Raw genomic sequence first — 19,486 nt, forward strand, 5'->3', positions numbered from 1 at the left:
ATGCAATAAAAAAAATTAAAAAAAAAAAAGCCAAGCATGGTGGTGTGTGCACCTGTGGTCCCAGCTACTTGGGAAGCTGAGGTGGGAGGATCGCTGGAACCCAGGTGGTCAAGGCTGCAGTGAGCCATGATCATACTACTGAACTCCAGTCGGGAACAGAATGAGACCCTGTCTCTAAAAAAATAAATAAAATAAAACAATAAAGCCACATATCAGTCTGCCAAGTAGCTGTGATCCTTTGGTCCTGTCTTTTTTCTTGGACGTGAAAAGTGTTCAAATTTAGAAACTCTTTTGTGTTTTACTTCCACTACCTGGACATCCACAAAAGCATACTTGAATGAAAATTATCAAACCCAGCGTTTTGTGTCTCAGCATATAGTTGAACCATGGCAAGGCCTTATTTAGAAATACTTTCATTTTGGGAAAATGACTTCATTATTCCCAATCATTTCATCCAGGCATCTCTCAGAATTATTTCTTACAAATACATGTAAATCTAGAATGATCTCAAAATAAAAAGTTAAGAAAAAACAGGTGATGGGCTGGGATTTGGACTGTGGGCTCTGGTTTGCCAACCCTTGAACTGTAACAGTGTCAGCACTTAAACTAGCTGCAGAAATTAACATTGTTTCAGTGAGATTAAGTGACTGTTAGATAAATTAATGTAGAATTTCCTATCCTTTACATTAGGATTGTTCCTCATAATTTACCCAGCTCATTTCAGCCCCATGGACCTGTCTGCCACATGGATAGTCAGGCTGGGGTAATGATGAAAAGTCACGCAGCCTGGATTTGACTTCTGGCTGCCCCACTGTCTAGTTGTGTGACCTGATGGAAAGTCATGTAACGTCTCTGTGCCTCGGTTTTCTCACCTGTAAAATGGAGTTCTTATGTGTACTAATTCATTGATGTCTCACAAAGTTAAGCACTTGCAACAGTACCTGACCATTGGAAGCACTATTACAAGCATTTGTGATTACTGCTTCATTGATAAATAATATATATGGATTTCAGCAAAGAAATCTGAACAAGCTTCTCACTGTACTTGTGGAAACTAGCCTGAAAACTGTGGAGCAGGTGATGGGATAGTTACGGGATTTCTGAATGTCAAGATCTAAACAACCTGATTGATGGCTCTAGGTCACTGGTTCTAACAGTGTGATCCCAATCCACCACAGCAGCAGCAGCATTCCCTAAGAACTTGTCAGAAATGCAAACTCTGGAACCCATCCCAGAACTACTGAATCTAAAACCCTAGGGCTTTGGCCTAGCAATCTAAGTTTCAGCAAGTCATCTAGATGATTCTGACTCATTCTAAAGTTTGAGAACCACAGCTCTGGGCCAATCTGAAAGGGTTTTCTTTGCAGACACCCACAGGGTGCTGTCCTTGGTGCTGCCCTGTCCCCACTGTCCTCAAGTCTCAGTTAAAGAAAAGAAAAAGCTGGCTTCTCAAATTTGTAGGTCATCCATGCAAAGCCAGCCTGGAGGAATAATGACACTATTTGATGCTAGAATGTGGACCTGAAATGAACTCCATAGGTTGGAAGTGCCAGCCAAAATTGTTTTGATTTTTAATATAGATAGCTTTTTGTTTTTAACCTAAGTTTCTAACTCAAGTTCTTGGCATTTTAACTCCTACATGTTTAGTGAGGTTGTCAGTGGTGCTGTGGGTATCCAGGCACTGTGACCCAAGTTAGAACCATGGCATAGGCTGCAGGAATCCAGCCAGTAATGGAAGGTTGGACCTGAGTACAGGAGCAAAGTCTTGCCTACCACCTTTTGATATTACAGAATTTGATCACATAGTAAGAAAGGGTGCCACACAGGAGAGAAAACTGAATCTGGACTCAGTTATGAAGGGATGACAGTGGGGGTAGTGAGGAGAATTGGGAACCATTCTAATGTAGTTGCATTTGCCATCTGTACTGGTCTAGATCATTATTGGCTGTTCTGTCTTATCTGGGGCATGAGCTGCTCTTCCTATGTGCTGGGAATCCCTGCCAGCCAGGGGCTCTGACACCAGCTGGGTTTCTGGGGTGGCCTGCTCCTGGCAGTGAAAGCAGGTCTATAATTGGCCCATAATTGGATTGGATTTGGCTCAGAATGACTCCCAGGCTCTCGCTCTCCTGACGGATAACAAGCAGTAAACTTTGTATATGACCCTGCAAGGAGTCTGGGACACCATTTCTTAGCTGTCAGTGAAAATGGAGAGCTTTCCAGAAGAGCTGACCTTTAGGATAATGGTTTAGGGGCATCTTGAAGTGAAGTTTTCCCCAGAACCATTTGTTTGCCACCTGGTCTTTCTGGAATTCAGACATTTCAACCCAATTTCCAAATCCTGGATCAAATCTGTCCTGTACCATGTGTGTGCATATATGTATGTGTGTGTGTGTGTGTGTGTGTGTGTGTGTGTGTGTTGTGGGGGGTATGTTTGTATGTGTATAAAGATTATAGTATGACTTTTTAAAATTAGATAAGAAAATAGTAAACAGAAGTAGAAATTGAGATAATACATTTCCTTTGAAATGTATTATCTATAGATAGAGGTGGGTAGATTAACCTTGAATTTCTTTCCATGTCAGTGACAAAAGTCCTTCTGGGTATAAGCATGGGCATTATCTGATCAATTCTGGCCCATGCAATGGATTGTAACGAATCCCTTTTCTTGGCACCTGTTGCAGACTACATGGTGATCCTACATTTCTGATTAAAAGGGATTACATCCATTTTCTACAGATGGACTTCAATAGGCTTAATTAATAATTAGTCTTAAAATTAACCTTCTCCGGAGGGAGACGACAATACATCCCACAGTCTTCCACCCTTTGTGAAGTTGGAAGTCAGTAAGAATGAACTGCAAAATCAATTCCTGCCCTAACTATTTCACAGGACTATTATGAGGTTGGAAAGAGAGCATGGACATGGAAGTACTTTGGAATTCTTAAAATCAAGTGCAAGGATTTGTTAATATTATTGCTGCTATTATCCCCTAGTTAAAAGATGTGGCTTTGCGTATGTTATAAAACTTCCAAATAAACCTGTTTCCTCATTGCCTGGCCTGTGATGCCCCCTAAGCAGCCATTTCACAAAATCTCCAGGCTTCCGTGTTCTCTGGCACCTGTGTTTACTAGTGACTGCCTACCTATTATTGCAAGGTAGACATAACTTGATTATCAAATTAAGTAATGTCAGAGGGAGAAAACACTTCTGTAAGGTAATCGTAGCTGGAAATTGAATGTGAATGGTGCATAAGCCAGAACAGGGTGTCATAGAGAAGACATCCAGGGCACTTCTGGACATTGAGATTGACATGACTCTCATTTTGTTTTCTGGACCAGACTCCAATAGTATATAGCCTATTTATGAAAGATTACTAAAAATACGAGATGCCTATTTCTGGCCATAAAGCCCATTCAAAACGCTCAGGAAAGTGCTATATAAAAGTCCATTGTTGGACTTTTCCTTGAGAGTAGGGCAATGGCAGCTCAACTCTCCAAATATTTCTTAAACTTACTCTCTTTAGAGAAAAATCCGAAATTACAAACCAGATACACTTGCTAGTGACAAATTAGGGTGAGAGGAGGAAAATTCCTTGAAGTCCCTAAAACAAAATGAAAATGCTAAAGCAAAATGTTTGTAATTTTGCTGTCTTCAGACAAAGGCCTTGGAAACATGAGCTGCTGCAGATTTTGAAAACTGGAAGTGCAATGCCTCCTCCAGGAGAAAGAGGACAGTTGCAGGTTAGAAATCATCTCATGAACTGGCTCAAGCTCAAAGGATTCCAGGTGGGTGGTGATTGAGAAAGAGATACTCCCAGATGTTTGCAAGTGCTTCAATGAGCTCATTTTAGTCACAGAGAAGATAATTAATGGATTTTAATTTTCAGTGAGCTTTCTTCATATTATCTGGGGAAAAGTGCAGACCTACTTTTCAGACAGTATTTCACTTAAAAAAAAAAAAAAACAACCAATCAACTCCTAGCCTTGGAGGCAAGGGGCAGAGGGCAGAAGGTATGGACAGACTGTGAGGGCAGCAAAGGGAATGAAGTCTTCCTGGATGCTGCTGTGTACCAGAAGCTCTATCTGAGTCATTTCACTATCTTTATGGTCCCCTCTCAAGACTTGCATTATTATTCCTATTTATAGATATGGCTCAGAGTGGTCAGAACGTTGCCCAAGGTCACTGAATTACTATGTGTCAGAGCTGCACATTGAGCACAGGTGTATCCCACTCTTTCCAGCACATCTAGTGTGCAATGGCTTCTGTAAGGTGAGCAAATGCACTCCAGAAAGCCTGTTCATGCCACCTGACACAGCCACAGCCCACTCTGCTATGATCATCCCACTTCTTCCTGCAGAATTCAGGCTCCCAACCCTTCTCAACAGTCAGTACCAATGAAACAGACACAACACTCCAAATGAAAACTGTTTGTCTTTCCTATAAAGTAGGAGCACAAAACTGGGAAATAGGACACTGGGATTTTAGACTGGTACTGACCTTGATTTCATTGCTCCTGGGACTCAGTTTCTATCACTAATAGATGGGGGATCTTAAATTAAGTTCCTTCCGATGGTAACATTTCGTAGTTAATAATAGTAATAGCTCCCATGGTACACAGAACTTTAGATATACACACTATGTGATTCAGTGCTTCTGAACCTTGGAACTATTGATACCTGTTGTTGGGACTGTCCTGTGTGTTGTAGGGTATTTAATACCATCCCTGGTCTCAAGCCCCTGAATGCCAAGAGTACCCACTCTGAGGTGTGACAGTCAAAAACATCTTCAAACATTGCTAAATGTTCCTCAGGGCAGACAGCAGAATTGCCTCTGGGAGTTAGGTATTCTTCTTATTTTTCAGATGAAGAAACTGAGGCAGATCAATTATATAAAATCACAAAACAAGGGAATAGCAAAGCCAGGGTATAAACCTATCCTTGAATCACCTCTTCAACATTTCCTTCAGTGGAATAACTGTTTTCCAACATCCTGTCTAGATTCTGTCTTTGTCACCTGTATTCAAAGGCTGTGCCTTGTCATTTCTTCTTCATTCCTGCTGCAACCATCATGTGCTAATGTCTCCTCTCACATCCTCACCCAACTAGACTGTGAGTCCCTTGAGGGATGTTGTCTTGTATCACTTATTTCTAATGTAGTGGTGTCTGAAACAGTCAGTGAATAGGTGTTCATTTCATAAATGAGTGAATTTATCCCAGCACTTTAATCCTTCCCACATAAATCCAGTTCATGCTGTTAATTTGCATTATGAAGAAGAAGGTTAATTTGGCCAAGGTAAATTCCAACAAGCCCATGTACAAAATGATCAGGCAATGAAAACAGTCTGAATAGATGGATGATTGAACACTCAGAATTTAATAAACCTGTTGGGGTAGTTTTCAGGATTTAATTATTGCCTCTGGAACTAAAACACAGTCATGATTTTTATCATTTGTATCCAGAATTGGGGGATCGGGCAAGAGCTAGGCAGTAAAATATGTATTATTTGTTAAGGATTCTATTACATCTGTGATAGATGGAAGGAAGTGCCACTATCTTTTGGGGTGGAAGGAAGTGCCACTGTCCTTCCTATAGAAGGTATCCAATGACTTTCTGGCAATAGGACATACTTGTTTTCTGCTGTTTATCTAGCAGTACAGAGGCATTGTTCTTTGTGCCACCTGCCTGGACGAGAGAGACTGCAATCTGTCGACTGCTTAATAGAAATTTCCTTCAGTAAGAAGCCAGTTGTCTGATCCTGCCTTGGATTAAACCAGCCACCCCCTCCCCATCTGCATAAAGTCCTAAACCAGAGGGTATGGATACAGGCATCCCCAAACTTTTTACACAGGCGGCCAGTTCCCTGTCCCTCAGACCATTGGAGGGACGCCACATACTGTGCTCCTCTCACTGACCACCAATGAAAGAGGTGCCCCTTCCTGAAGTGCAGCTGGGGGCCGGATAAATGGCCTCAGGGGGCCGCATGCAGCCTGCGGGCCATAGTTTGGAGACGCCTGGATCAGTTCACAGGCAGGGAGCGGCGGCAAGGAAGTACAAGTTAAATTTGCAAGTCTTGATTTGTTCCTCGTGATTCCTTCTCCTTCTCAAATGCCACAGCATGTGCAGGGAGTTAAAACGAGCAGCATTGTCACGATGCAGCCAACCCTGATTAGACAGCCTGGAATTCACTTCCCCAGTTTTCTGTGTGGGCTGCACGCAGCGTGAGAGGGAATGAGACAAAAGGCTTCATGGGTCGGACACTGCTGCACCATGAATGACACAGACTCCTGGCAAGCCCTTGCTCATCTCCGGAGCAAAGGCAGGTGGGCTCTGCAGCAGTCTGGTATTCCTCTGCTGCAGTTTTGTGAGCACTAGGCAAAGACCCCGTCATCCCCAGCATTGCCATAATCGGTGTTTTTCTGTCTCCTGTCCTCTCCTCTCCTTTCCCTTCCCCTCCTTTCCTTTTCTCTCTTTCTCTCTCACTTTCTCTGATATTTATGGGCATTAACTCTTCCTTTTTTCAACGTCCTTAAAAAGAAAATTATTTGTGCTTCCATACAATGTTTTGCCCATTTAACAGGGTAGATGCTCTGGCATATTTGAATCCCTAATGCCTGCTATACTCAGCACCTGGTACATCTTTTGTGTTTGGTAAATGCTGACTAACTAAAAGAATGAATATGTGAATGAATAAACAAATGAGCAAACAAAGGAACACATCAACCAACATGCCAGGATTGTGCTTCAGTGTTCCTCTTTGTGGCAGTGACAGTTTCTGCAGTCTCTTTAGCCTTTGCTTGCTTTGCTCTAACCCAACATGGTGAAATATTATTTGCAAGGACTATAACTAGAAGAACATTTTTGAAGAATGCAGTGGGTGATAGTGATTAAAAGGACTGGCTGTTTAGTGTGACAGATGATGGTTTGCACCCCACCTCTGTGACTTACGATCTGGGTGACCTTGGTCAAGTTGCATAAACTCTCTTAGCTTTCACTCTCCCATAAACAAAATGAGCACTGTAGTATGTACTCCATACAGTCAGCACAAGGAATAAATGAAATAATGCATGTGAGGTGCAAGATATGGTATCAGGCATATCACAAGCATATAAAAAATGATAATGTTCATGATAATAAAAATGATGACATTGATATAGGTGCTGGTGACTACTAATGCTTTGCATTAATACTTTAGAAGACTTGATGAGCTGCTGAGCTAACCTGCTTTCTGATATATTTGAGATGAAAAGATAACCTACAAAAATAGTTGCGTTTGAGGCAATTCCACATAGACCATATGCCATAAATGTTTAATTTGCAAATTGACCAAAGAATTTAAGAGTACTTGATTCCTAAGTCTTAATTACTGTGAAGAGATTATAAATATTGGACAATTAATTACTCTTTTTATTACTGTCTTAATTTCTGTGAAATGCAATGCATTGATTGCTTGAAAAGAAAAGTCCACAGCGAGCTGGACCTGACATCAACCTTTCAAGCAGATAAATCAGGGTTACTCACTCTCAGCAGTACTGACATTTGGGGCTGGATCATTCTTTGTTGTAGGAGGCCATCCTTGTCATTGTGGGATGTTTAATAGCATCCCTGGCTTCTCCTCACTAGAGGACAGTAGCAGCCTGTCCCAAGTTGTGACAATTCAAACTGTCTGCAGACATTGCCAAATGTCCCCTGGGAGGAAAAATCCACACCCTCCCCCATTGAGAACAACTGAGATAGAGTAATGAGTTCCATTACACTGAGAATAGAGCAGGTTCCAGGTGTAACTGCCCTTTAGTTCATGGAAATGTATGTTCCAGTATAGTAAGATCAAGAGAATTGGATTCTGAGTCACCTGTGCTTTCCACCAAGCTGGATGAAGCAAACGTGCTTCTCTGGTCTTAAGTCTACTCCCTAAAAGCTCTCGCACTAATTCCAACTTCTTCCTGATAATTCATACACTAGACTAGACCCTCCAAATCTCTGTTTTAGTAGAAACTACACTGGTAGCTTGTGTGTGTTAACTGTTGAGAGGCTCTTAAAGCATCTGCCACAGTCAACTCAAAGGCTTCTTGCATTCACTCTCAAGAGTTCTTTACACCCACACAGGCTGCAACCAGGGTCTAAAACAAGAGTTTTGCCAGCCAGGAAAACAAATGAACAAAACCTTGATACAGTTAGGAACTACTGCAGAACCTTTCTTTATCCTAACCAAGTAAAGATCAGGAAAAATTTAAAAAAGAGCATCACAAATCCAAAGAAATGTGGCTTCACTCGAGAATGAAAAATTTCAGCATAAAACCATTTCCTTCAGAGAAAGTGAATAGAGCTATGTAATTGGGTCAAAGCAGGGAGCATTTCAAAAATGAGGACAAAAAATTTCCACAAACCACAGAGAAGACATTTGGAGAAGTGTTTATTCCTTTTTAAGTCTAGCTCTATGTAAAATAATAAATCAGTCCTCTGTCTTCTGGCAAAAGGAAAAGGTTATGAAATCATGGTCAGTCAAAGACTATGAGAAATAAATCATCTTAAATCTGAAGGCTGCAAAGAAAAATAATCTTGTGATAAAATGTAAAGTGGCAAAACCAAGATACAATACTATACAAGTGCTATAAATGATGCTATGTAAGAAAAAATGTGAACCAGTTCCTATTTACTGAGGAATTACCAATCCATCCCAGGTACTGTGCCTGGAGATACTTTAAAAAACACATCTCCCTAATCCTTCACAACTGCTCACTGAGAGAGGTGCCATTTTCTGCTTTTATCAATCAAGAAAATAAAGACATAGAGTGCAAAGTTGCAAAGGTGGAAGGAAATGAGACCAAGTCTTCACAACCCCAAATCAACATATTGTTAGCAACTTGGTTGTATTGCATCCCAGATGTAAACCCAGAGGAAAAGACTGGAAGGGGAAATATCAAAGTCAGTACTATGCTAAAATGGTGATCTACTGGGCAATCATTTTTTATATCCCAGCCTCTGTTACATTGTTATAGTATTTATACAAATAGATTTATTACATTTATTATGCCTTACCATTTGAAAGGAATGATATTTCCATTGTTGCATCAATTTAATCATAAGTTTACTCTAAGAAGATAAAGGGCATTTTCCCAAATATGGAATAGGTGCTAATAAGGATTTGATTGATTGGTTATTGAATTTGAGATCTTTTTTAATATAGTCATTTATAACTATAAACTTTCCTCTAAGTACTGCTTTCATTGCATCTTATAAATTTTGGTATGCTGTATTTTTGTTTTCATTAATCTCAAAGTATTAAATTTTTCAAATTTACCTTATGATTTCTTCTTTGACTCTTTGGTTATTTAGAAGCATGTTGTTTACGTTACATAAGTTGTGAATTTCCCAAACTTCCTTCTGTTACTGATTTCTAATTTCATTCCATTATGGTCATAGAACATACTTTGTATGATTTCAATCCTTTTAAATTTGAGACTTATTTCATGGCCTAACATATGGTCTGTCCTGGACAATGTTCCATGTACACTTAAGAAGAATGTGTACACACTACTCTGCTGCTGTTGGGCAATGTATTATATGTTGTATATATACATATACACACACACTATATATATATATAATATATATACACACATATATGTATCTAGAATGTATATATGTATATAGGATGTATATCTACATATATACGTATATGTGTATATATACATACGTGTGTGTGTGTGTGTATATGTATATATATATATACATTATATATGTGTGTGTTAAGTCTAATTAGTTTATGGTGTTGTTCATGTCTTATATTTTCTTGTTGATCTTCTGTCTAGTTATTCTAGCCATTATGGAAAATGGGGTATTGAAGTCCCCAATTATTATCATTAGACTGTCTGTTTCTCCCTTCATTTCTGTCGATTTTTGCTTCATGTATTTTGGGGGTCTGTTGTTATGTACTAAATGTACTTTTTAGCAAGTATCTGGGTACATCAATTTGCCCTCCTGCCAACACTCCCAGAATTAGCCCTTGAATCAGTAGGAATGATGTGATGCATAATGCTTAACATTTCAGAGTAATGAGCGCCTTATGTTCTTCCCTATCAGAGATGACAACTTTTTGGATGACTGGTTGGTAAATATGTCTTATCTAGACATAGATGTTGTTTGAAAAATAAAGCCAAAGAATTCTTGAATACTAAGTTTTCTTCTGGTCTTACACATCTTTCACCTCTTTTGAGGAAAATGAGACAAACTTGACATTTTCCTTAATTTTTTAGTTTCACAGAGGAATACAATTAATTAAAGTCAAATTTCTGGACCCATTACCAATTATGATCATCATTGTAAACTATGGACATTGTGATAGAAGTTAGTCTTTTTTTAAAAGTGGTAAGCTCCCTAAGATTACAAGGACTTGGAATGTGTACATTTCTAAGGGATCCCAGACTTCAGACTTGCCAGTGTGCCTAATATGTATCATGTGAATTGCAGCCTTTAAAGGAGCTATATGATAGCATCATAAAGAAGATGTAAACAAGAAAACCAATACATTACAATTTGGTAAGTTTGTGACAGGTTAAACAGAAGATGCTAGGGATGGGGCACAGTGCTGGAGGAAGAGGACTGCTATGGACTGGAATGTTTGTGTCCTTCCCCCAAATTCATATGTTGAAACCTTTATCCCCAATGTGATGGTATTAGGAGATGAGGCCTTTGAGAGGTAATTAGGTTTAGATGAGATCATGAGTATGGGGACCCCATGATGGAATTAGCACCCTTATAAGAAAAGGAAGAGACATCAAAGGACACAGCAAGAAAATGGCCATCTGCAAGCCAGGAAGAGAACCCTCACCAAAACCCAACAACACTGACACTCTCATCTCTGACTTTCAGCTCCAGAACTGTGAGAAATAAATGTCTGTTGTTTTAGCTGCCCCGTCTATGGTATTATTTTGTTATTACAGCCCGAGGAGACTAAGGGCACACCTCCCCCATCATAATCACAGGCCATTATGATGATTCTTTTCAAACTTACAAAATCCAAATCGGTTGGCTAGCTGATATGGGGTATCAGATAGAGACTAGCTTGAGATTATGAGGCTGTGTATGGCTACAAAGGAGCTGCAGATTATTCCAACTCACTCTCATTTACTGCCCTACAGCAATGTTTCTTAAAATGTGTTCCAAGGCCCACTGGTTGACCTCAAAAGACTTCTCAATGCAAAAACAGAAGTGCTTTCTTCAGTTCATAATGGCAAATGGGGATTAATTCCAAAGATTTTCACTACTATACGAACCCTAGTTTAGTATATAATCGTGAAGCCCAACTGCCACACATGTGTCCATGCTGCAGTGTCCAACATAGAGAGAAGGGATTCCTGCAACTTCAGAATGAGAATTTCTTTTTAGAGCTTCATCAGTCCCAAGGCTTTCAATTGTGACTTTCTTGATGCTCATTAGCATCATTGTAGAATTATTCTTAGGTTTTGCCTTTGTTAATCCTTTCTTTTTCTTGTAATTGCTGTGTTACCACTTTGATACTTACTTCGTTCCTCTTCAATTATTTGATATCACTGAGTTCTTTTACCACTGGAAAAAGAGATGAGATGGTATAGGCAGGATATGGGGTTTTATTATGTTATGCCCCAAAAGTTTAAGACATAGTGCGTAGAGGAACTCTTTGGTCTCACTAGGCTGGTCTAATTATTAATGATACCCTGGATGCTCCATATGTCCAGAGGAGATCTCTGAGCCTTTTTTAAACCATTCCATTCCCATTGCCTCTCTGAAATTATCCTTGACCCCAAATCATCATACCTTACCCTGTCAAAAGTCATAACATTATCTCTACTGCCTAGTTGTTAGTGGATCATAAACAGCCTTGGGATATCTTTAATAATTAAGCTGCTACCTAATTCTTGAATTGTTAGCTACCTTTTAAAGTATTTTATCTTTCCATCAAGAATTAAGTATCCTGAGAGTGGGGACCAAGTTTTATATCTATAAATTTTACTGCAGAAAGAAGAAAGTACCCGTGGTATGGAAGTAGTTTCAGGGGTTCTTTACTGATCACCTATGCTCTGATCTAACTGTTGGGAGCAAACAGAAATGGGCACAGAGTCTTTTTGGACACCAGCGCAGAGCACTTCTGCAGGTTCCCCAGGCCTTTGTCCATGAATCCTGCTACAACTACAAGCAAACAAGCTGACAGTGGCTTCTGGTAGTGGCCCTGCAGGATTCCTGATAAGGTAGCAAACAAGCAGGATTAGAAGTGTTGGAAGACACCTGGTTTCTAGATTGTGCCACTGGTCCTGCCTCTTCATCTGGTTCTTGGACTTTAAGTCACCATCTGGCTACCTTAAATCATAGCCAGGAGGATTCCAAAATTTATATGGCTGACCATCCTACCTTCCCTGTCCCATGTCAGTTCCAGCCTTGACTGGGGCCCCATTTGGGACACTCCTGTGTCTTTTGGCTTTGTCTTGGTGTGGGCTGTCTATATTTCCTGGTCTGGTTCTGGATTCAGTCTAGGCCTCAAGTCCTTTTCCATAAGCTGTGATTTCTGATGCCCAACAGAGTAGTCATTGGCCTTTCTGATTCTTATCCTGTAATGTTTTTAACTGATTTCTGTGAACAATTCCATTTAACTGATTTCTGTGAACAATTCCTAGGGTATGGAAAGAATCTGAAATCCCACTTGAAAAGAGGCACTGATCTTGGCTGGAATGAGGTGCTAACCTATCTTATATGTCTGAAGTACTGTAATAGTTATAGTACTATGTGGACCTTAAGCCTTGTAGTTTTCACTGTGTTTACACTATGGACATGATACATTTATTCAATCTTCAAACCAATGATCTGTTTGATCTAATAACTGGACAACACAGGATGAGGGTAGGTGACAAAGTGGTGACCCAAGAAGAAAAAAAAATCAATCCAACCAGTGAAGGGTTAAGTGATGGCTGGTCCAAGGTATTTACTGCTTATGAGTTCACTGTATCAATAAATGTTAAGAAATGTTCTCCTTCTATGACAGACTATGACTACTGAAGTCTTGAAATCTCAGACATATCTGCAGGAGAAAAATAAGTCAAAAGCAAAACAGCTTGCTACAAAAAACTAAAGATGATTCCTTGGCTTAAAACAATGACTGTACTCATTTGGAATTCAGATCAATTACCCATTCAACTTAGATTTTCACATTACTGTAAGAATAAGGAAAAATTGGTCTCTCTGAGTAGTTTTGCATTAGAATTTGTTGAGAAGAATCATTAAAGTCTTCTCTGAGAAAATAAAGTAACAAAAATGTGTTCTGGATGTTCTGGTACATTTTCAGTATTTGATTGAGTTGGTATTCTTCCTTGTTCCCTGGAATCACACAGCCGAGGCTACTGAATCAACTCCACTGCTGGGTAACACTGCAAGATCCTCTCTAAGCTCATTTTAAAACAGCATTCCTCCGAATCTTCAAAACCAAATTATTCTGAAACTGGATCTGAGGTTAAATTTAGGTCAACATGGATTTCATAAAAGTAAAAACCTTTAAAGTTTGCATTAAAAATGTATGTCTCCAACTGAACAGCCCTGGTTGGGTGATGATAATATTATAAAAAGTTAAGTTCGCCTCTCCAGGCTTTCTAACAAGGAAGTTCTGAAACTTCATCCCTACCATATTGAAAGATTTCATCTCAACTTGGCAATATAAGGAGGACTCAGTGTGATAGTCACCAGTATGTTCCATTCTGTCATCAATAGTAACAAGTGCATTTAGACAGGAGTCAGGCTAGTTCCTGCGCACATCAGTTTGTCCCCATCCAAGATCCTGGGATTCAGTCTGTGGTAATAGATCTATTCTGTATTATTCTTGCTCCTTTGTTCTTTTATGTAACTATGCTGAAAACACCAGATACTGTTCTTTTATTTTAACTCAAAACAGCTCCTGTGTTTCTCTAAACTATAAAGAAATCTTTTCAGCAAAACTAACTTGCAAACATCCTAGTAAGTCAGTGTAAGTGTAACACAAATAACATTGCCACAACTGTGTGCATTGGACTGTCACACAGAACATTCTGTTCCTCATTCCCTCTAGAGGAGAAGACACAGCAGGGACTTATCTGCCCCACTGCTTGCCTCTGCCATCCAGTCAGAAGATTTCACCCCAACACCAACAGTAAGTGTGCAACCCATCTGCAAAGTGTGGTGGGAGGAAGGAATTGAAGCAATATAACAAGTAGGTGATAGCACTAACTTTGAAGTCAGACTCCATTTTTAAAATACATGATAGATGGGGAAACTCAGTTTCTCTAACACTCATCTCAAGAATGAGAGCAATAATTGGGTATCATGAGGCTTAAAAGAAACAATGGACGTAATGCTCTTCACACAGTATCTTGCTCATGGTAAGTGATGAATAAATGTTTCTAGTGTTCAGCACATAATGAATGCTCAATAAATATTGATTGAATAAATGGGTGAGTGACCAAATGAGTGAATTGACAATCAACCAAATAAAAGCTTGTTTTATGTTCTCAATACAGATTCCTCTCCTCTAGACTTAAATTTCTGCTTAAGGAATGGAATAGATCTTACATTGTGGACTTTAGTCATGTTAGATAAAGGGTAGATTTGCTCCCAGGGTCTCCTAGGAGAAAGAGTGATGACTTGGGCCAGTTCCATACTGCCCCTGCTGGCAGAGTTCCCACACCAGTCCACAGGAGCAGAAGAGAAGGTGGAAAGTTGTCTGAGCCCTCACCAGGGGATCATTATTGAATGGATGCAATTAAACGAAAATAAGTTCACAAGCCCTGCTTTCAGTGCCTTTTTAGGCAGCATGCAAGTTTTGAGCCTATGCTTAACCTCATCCACACCTACAGTTGTTATAGCATCCTCTTGGTCGGCCTTACACACACCTGGGTTACTTGATTAAAGGCCTGAACTCCTGAGTCTCTGCCTCTTTATATACCCAAACTTGTTCAGCTCCTTGATCCTCTGATATTCTAGCTCATGAATAGGTTGTTGCTTTTTGAGATACCTGGGTGAGGAAACTGAGGCATGTAGTAACGGAGGGCTCCCTGGACCTCAAGATCAAAACCTCCTCAAGGCCTCTTCCCAAGCATCTTTCTTCTCCCAATTTCATCCTTCCCCAACTAGGAAGGATGATCAGAAACGGAATGGCAGGCTAACATCCTCAATGGATCTCTGACTGGTGACGGAATAAGACAGGCCCAAAAGCTTGGCTTTACCAGAAACTGCACCTGAAATACTGACTTAAATTGAAGGTTCCTGGTATTTAAGAACTCTTGTGGAATTCCATATTCCTTCTGTGAAAGGTTCCTTAAACCGTTTTACTGAGGCCTTTTTGTGTCAAAGAAGATTGTTTTTCACTCACCTTTTTTCTTCCAACTACTGGTCAGCTTTGGGAACATATTTTAGTTCACTTTTAATATTCTGGATCTCCGATAGGTTGACTGCAGGTCCTGGAAGTTTCTTTGCTCCTGGAATTGGCTTCTTCTCCTCCTCCGAGATGGGAGGAGCACCCTGAAGAGAAAGAAGAAATCAACTCATCAAAAAAGACATTTGATCTCTCTGAGCCATAAGCATGAACCAGAAAAAAAAAAATTAAAGCAAGAATGATGTCAAAGTATGATTCTAGCAGAGTGACTGTCCCTTGTGTTGTTGAGACAGGCTTAGTTTCAATAAGATCTCCTAAACTTTGTAGTGAAATGTGAAATAAAGTTGAAAGAAGAAAACAAGTAATTTCCACATAACTTAGAAAACACTAGAGTACAGTTCAACTTCTGATAACTAATAAAGATTACTACCACTTTGAAGAATTTGTGTTTCCAAGAGGAGCATCTTACAAGATTGACTTTAATTTATAATCATACAATTATTATATGCCTGACAGCAAAGATTTTTACAATGTTAGAGCATGGCAGGCTCTAACAATAATTTAGTCCAGGAGTTTCCTGTTTTGGTTTGGGGTGTAGTGGCTGCCAGCCTTTGTTCAAATCAAATCAAATGCATCTTTGGGATGCATAAACAAACTGAAGTGAATGTAAGCAAAACCTCTTTGAATATGGACACGACAGGAGAGAGTGGCAAAGGAAGCCCAGCTCTCTCCTGCTTCGGGAAGTATTTTAAATTTCCTTTCATTCAATGTTATATTTTTGTTGCAGCTTTAGGGCAGGACCCACATCCTGTCCTTTTTTGTGGCCTCTCTAACATCTGGCACAGAGGTGCACATGCATACTTGTTGACTGTTGTTTAATTGGATCAATTCCAAGAATGTACCGTAACGAAAATCTACACCTCTATGTACATACACCAAACACACATATAATGGTAACTATAAAATAAGATCAGTTTCTGTGTGTGGCTCCGAGGACTTCAACTCATTACTATAGAAAAAAAGCTGATTATCAGTCCATTCCTTCTATTTGCTAGTGGTGTAGGGGAGGATATGTTCTCTGTGGCCCTAGGGAAAGGTGTTGGAGGAACATTTGATCACTGTGGCAACCATGAGAATGCGCCTCTCAGATCAGTTTACTGAAGAGAGGATAACTGAATGATGGCTCCAGTTGCTTCACACTGAAATCCAGCCATCCGTCACCACGCTGAGGTCATATTTCCCACGGCTGCTTGTAGCCAATGACTGAATGCAACAGGAATTCTAAGGCAGGCCCATTCCTGGGAGACTTGGGACTCTTCTGTGGAGTGACTTCACCTGGAGAACTGGCCTCAGTACAGCCCTGAAGTCTGAGATCCTTCCACCCAACCCTCTATCCCTCTCTCCCGCTCAGCCTCATGCAACTCCCTACCATTTTCCCTTACAAGTGTTTTCCCCAGTAAATATCATTGGGTCAGTTTCCTGAAGGACCCAGACTAACATAGACTAGGGCAGAGCTCCATCTGCTTGGCCAACAACTAGGTGAACCAATACAGTTCCCAGGAAAAGAAATAAGTAACTGGATGTTTGCCTCTCACCGGAGAGGGTGGACCCTAAGCCCTTTGCCCCGCCTCCACCCCACCCTTACCCTCTACCGCCACCAGCAGCCCTGTCATTTAGGTATTAAAGCTGATGGTTTGGGTTAATCCCTGTCTGGATCCTATGTGTAGTTCTGAAATTGGTTAGAACCTAAAGGAAGAAAGTATTCAAGCTTGCCCAAACTTTAACAAATTACTTCGTAGACACGTCCTTTAGAGAAATGTTTTTAAATTGCTTATCGGAGGGGATGAGTAGACATAAAATATTGAGGTGCTGTTCTACTAAGGGCTAATGGTTTTTCCTATAGTCATTTTCTTTGAATCTGGTACAGTGCTGATGAAATAGCTAACGTTTCACTGAAAGAAAATGATAAAGTATTTCAATGTAGACTATACCTGCTAAAAATATCTAGAAAATATTATTTCCCTGGGTCAGTGTATAGAGCCATAGAATCAGTTGTTTTTTGTCAGGCACACACATTTATCACTTATAAATGTAGATTTAGAAGCAATAATTAAAACTGTAAAGCTTCCACTTGGAGGACTAGATATTCCAAAAGGTTCTTTGCTATGCTTTCAGAAAGAATTTTTTAACAAGGCTATAAAGTGCTCTGTGTGTGTGTGTGTGTGTGTGTGTGTGTGTGTGTGTGTGTGTGTGTTTAATACATGTAGTGGTGAAATGAAAAAATGTTTCCTCACTTATAAATGTTCCCACGGCTGTTAGGTGGGTAGATCTTAATAAAGAAGCATGAAGGAGAAAAATGTTTCCAATTCCTTCTGTTAAGTTCCTGGGTAAGTCACATTTACTAACTTTGTAACATCAAAATGTTCTATATTGGCCCATTTAACACATTAAAGGCAATGTCTGTACTTAACATGTTCATATGCAAAAATTTATGATGTGAACATATGCTGATTAATATTTAATATTAGGTGCCTTCCTCTCAAGTTATTAAAACCTCACTGCATTGTGTTTTTTATTTATCAACATAAGACTTACCACTTGATTTGGTAAAGTCACATATAATGGGAAATTATAAGTCAATATGTTTAGTAATTAGACATGATATTGACTTAGGAAGAGGGACGTTAATAGTGCATTTTCTTAACCTTCTCTCATCTTTTAAAAACATAACAGGAATCAGATTCCATTTACTTCATGAATTTGTGATTGCAAGAATTATCATAAGTTAAGGCATAAGCAAACAGTGTTCCAGATGGCCCCATTTGGCTAATAAATAAGTCCTTTTTTTATTTTGTAGGTAGATATTTGAATGAAGAAGGGACGTGAAAGACATTCTTTGGCCTAGATAGAGAGTGTGTAAAAGAAGCCTTGTCAGCTACAGCAGCATTCTCAGTTTCAGGAATGGCTGTTGTGAAGGGACATGTTTCCTTTTCGGGGGTCACAGAGTATTTGTCAAACTTGGCAAAATAGTGAGCCATATTCAAGTAATCTCACTTTCATCTCCCTCATTATTGCCGGACATCATACTGAGTTTTTCCCTAAACTCTCCTGTGTGGGACAATACAATCTGACCTGCTTATTCAGGCTCAAACACCAAAGACTTAATAGTAACAGCAAATACTGTTAACTGTTCTAAATTACATGTACTAACTCATTTAATTCTCAACTCAACCATATAAATCTGGTACTATTATTATCCCTATCTTACAGTTGAAGAGACTGAGGCACAGAAGGGCTAAGAAGCTTGCCACAAGGCCACACAGCTAGGAAGTGGCTAGACCAGAATTAAATGTTTGTGTCTGGTAAAGGAGCCAGGTGGAGAGGGAAATAATTAACAGAAAATTCCAACGTTTATTTTGTGGCTTAGTAATGATAGTATTTCAGTCAAAAGAGAGATTTGGGAAATTCAGTAGAGGCTTGTCAATACCCTTCAAATCACTTCAAGCAAGCAGCTGATTGTCTTACGCAAAAGACCAGCCCTGTTTATTAGGATTTGGCTGTAAGGCCTCAGTGTTGGGCACATGCCCATCTGTGGCTGGGCCAAGCAGATAAGGGTGTACTCCAGCTCTGTAAGCAGAGCAGAGGTCTTACCAGAGACCATACATAGGTGGGCCAAAGACAGGGTCACTTCTCACAGGCCTTGGCAGATAGCCAAAGACTCATTCTAGCTTCCTGCTGGGGAACATCCTCTTCACATCTGAGAGGGTGTCAGGATCAAAAATCCTTCTGAGTTTACATGGGGAACCTAGTGAATGTGATAGAGGTAATCTGTTCAGAGAGTGTACATTATGATCTCTACACAGTAATTATCTTCATGCAAGCCTAGGCAACAAATCTTAAATCTACAAAATTAAGCAATTCCAAGTTTGCAAACTAGATGATAATAAATGTGGATGTATATGTTATTTCAAATTCACATTCCATTTTCCCATTCAAACTATGCCTTAAAATGTGGCTGAGGCCTCAAGCTCATTGACAAAATCCTACTTAACCACTCTGTGGCCAAGCCAAGCTGTCTACTCCCCTCACAATGTTGTCTTCATGAGAAACTTAATCTGA

The 19,486-nt window shown here is 39.8% G+C and overlaps 1 protein-coding gene across 3 annotated transcripts in view; it reads right to left on the reverse strand.

The window, feature by feature from the left end:
* The window catches only part of SMPX (small muscle protein X-linked), a 52,685-nt gene that overhangs the window by 16,948 nt on the left and 16,251 nt on the right, over positions 1 to 19,486 (reverse strand). For 2 of the 3 annotated variants that reach the window (XR_012515794.1, XM_003924101.4), the window contains exon 4: positions 15,365 to 15,513. Coding sequence is in view for 2 of the 3 variants with exons in the window: in XM_003924101.4 (XP_003924150.1) it covers positions 15,379 to 15,513 (135 nt within the window). In the remaining variant the exon portion in view is untranslated. Of the gene's footprint in view, positions 1 to 10; positions 11,566 to 15,364; positions 15,514 to 19,486 lie in introns of those variants that run through there. The other variant, XM_074392322.1, reaches the window with a different exon arrangement.

This window comes from Saimiri boliviensis, chromosome X, assembly GCF_048565385.1.
Source record: "Saimiri boliviensis isolate mSaiBol1 chromosome X, mSaiBol1.pri, whole genome shotgun sequence".
Classification (NCBI taxonomy): Eukaryota; Metazoa; Chordata; class Mammalia; order Primates; family Cebidae; genus Saimiri; species Saimiri boliviensis.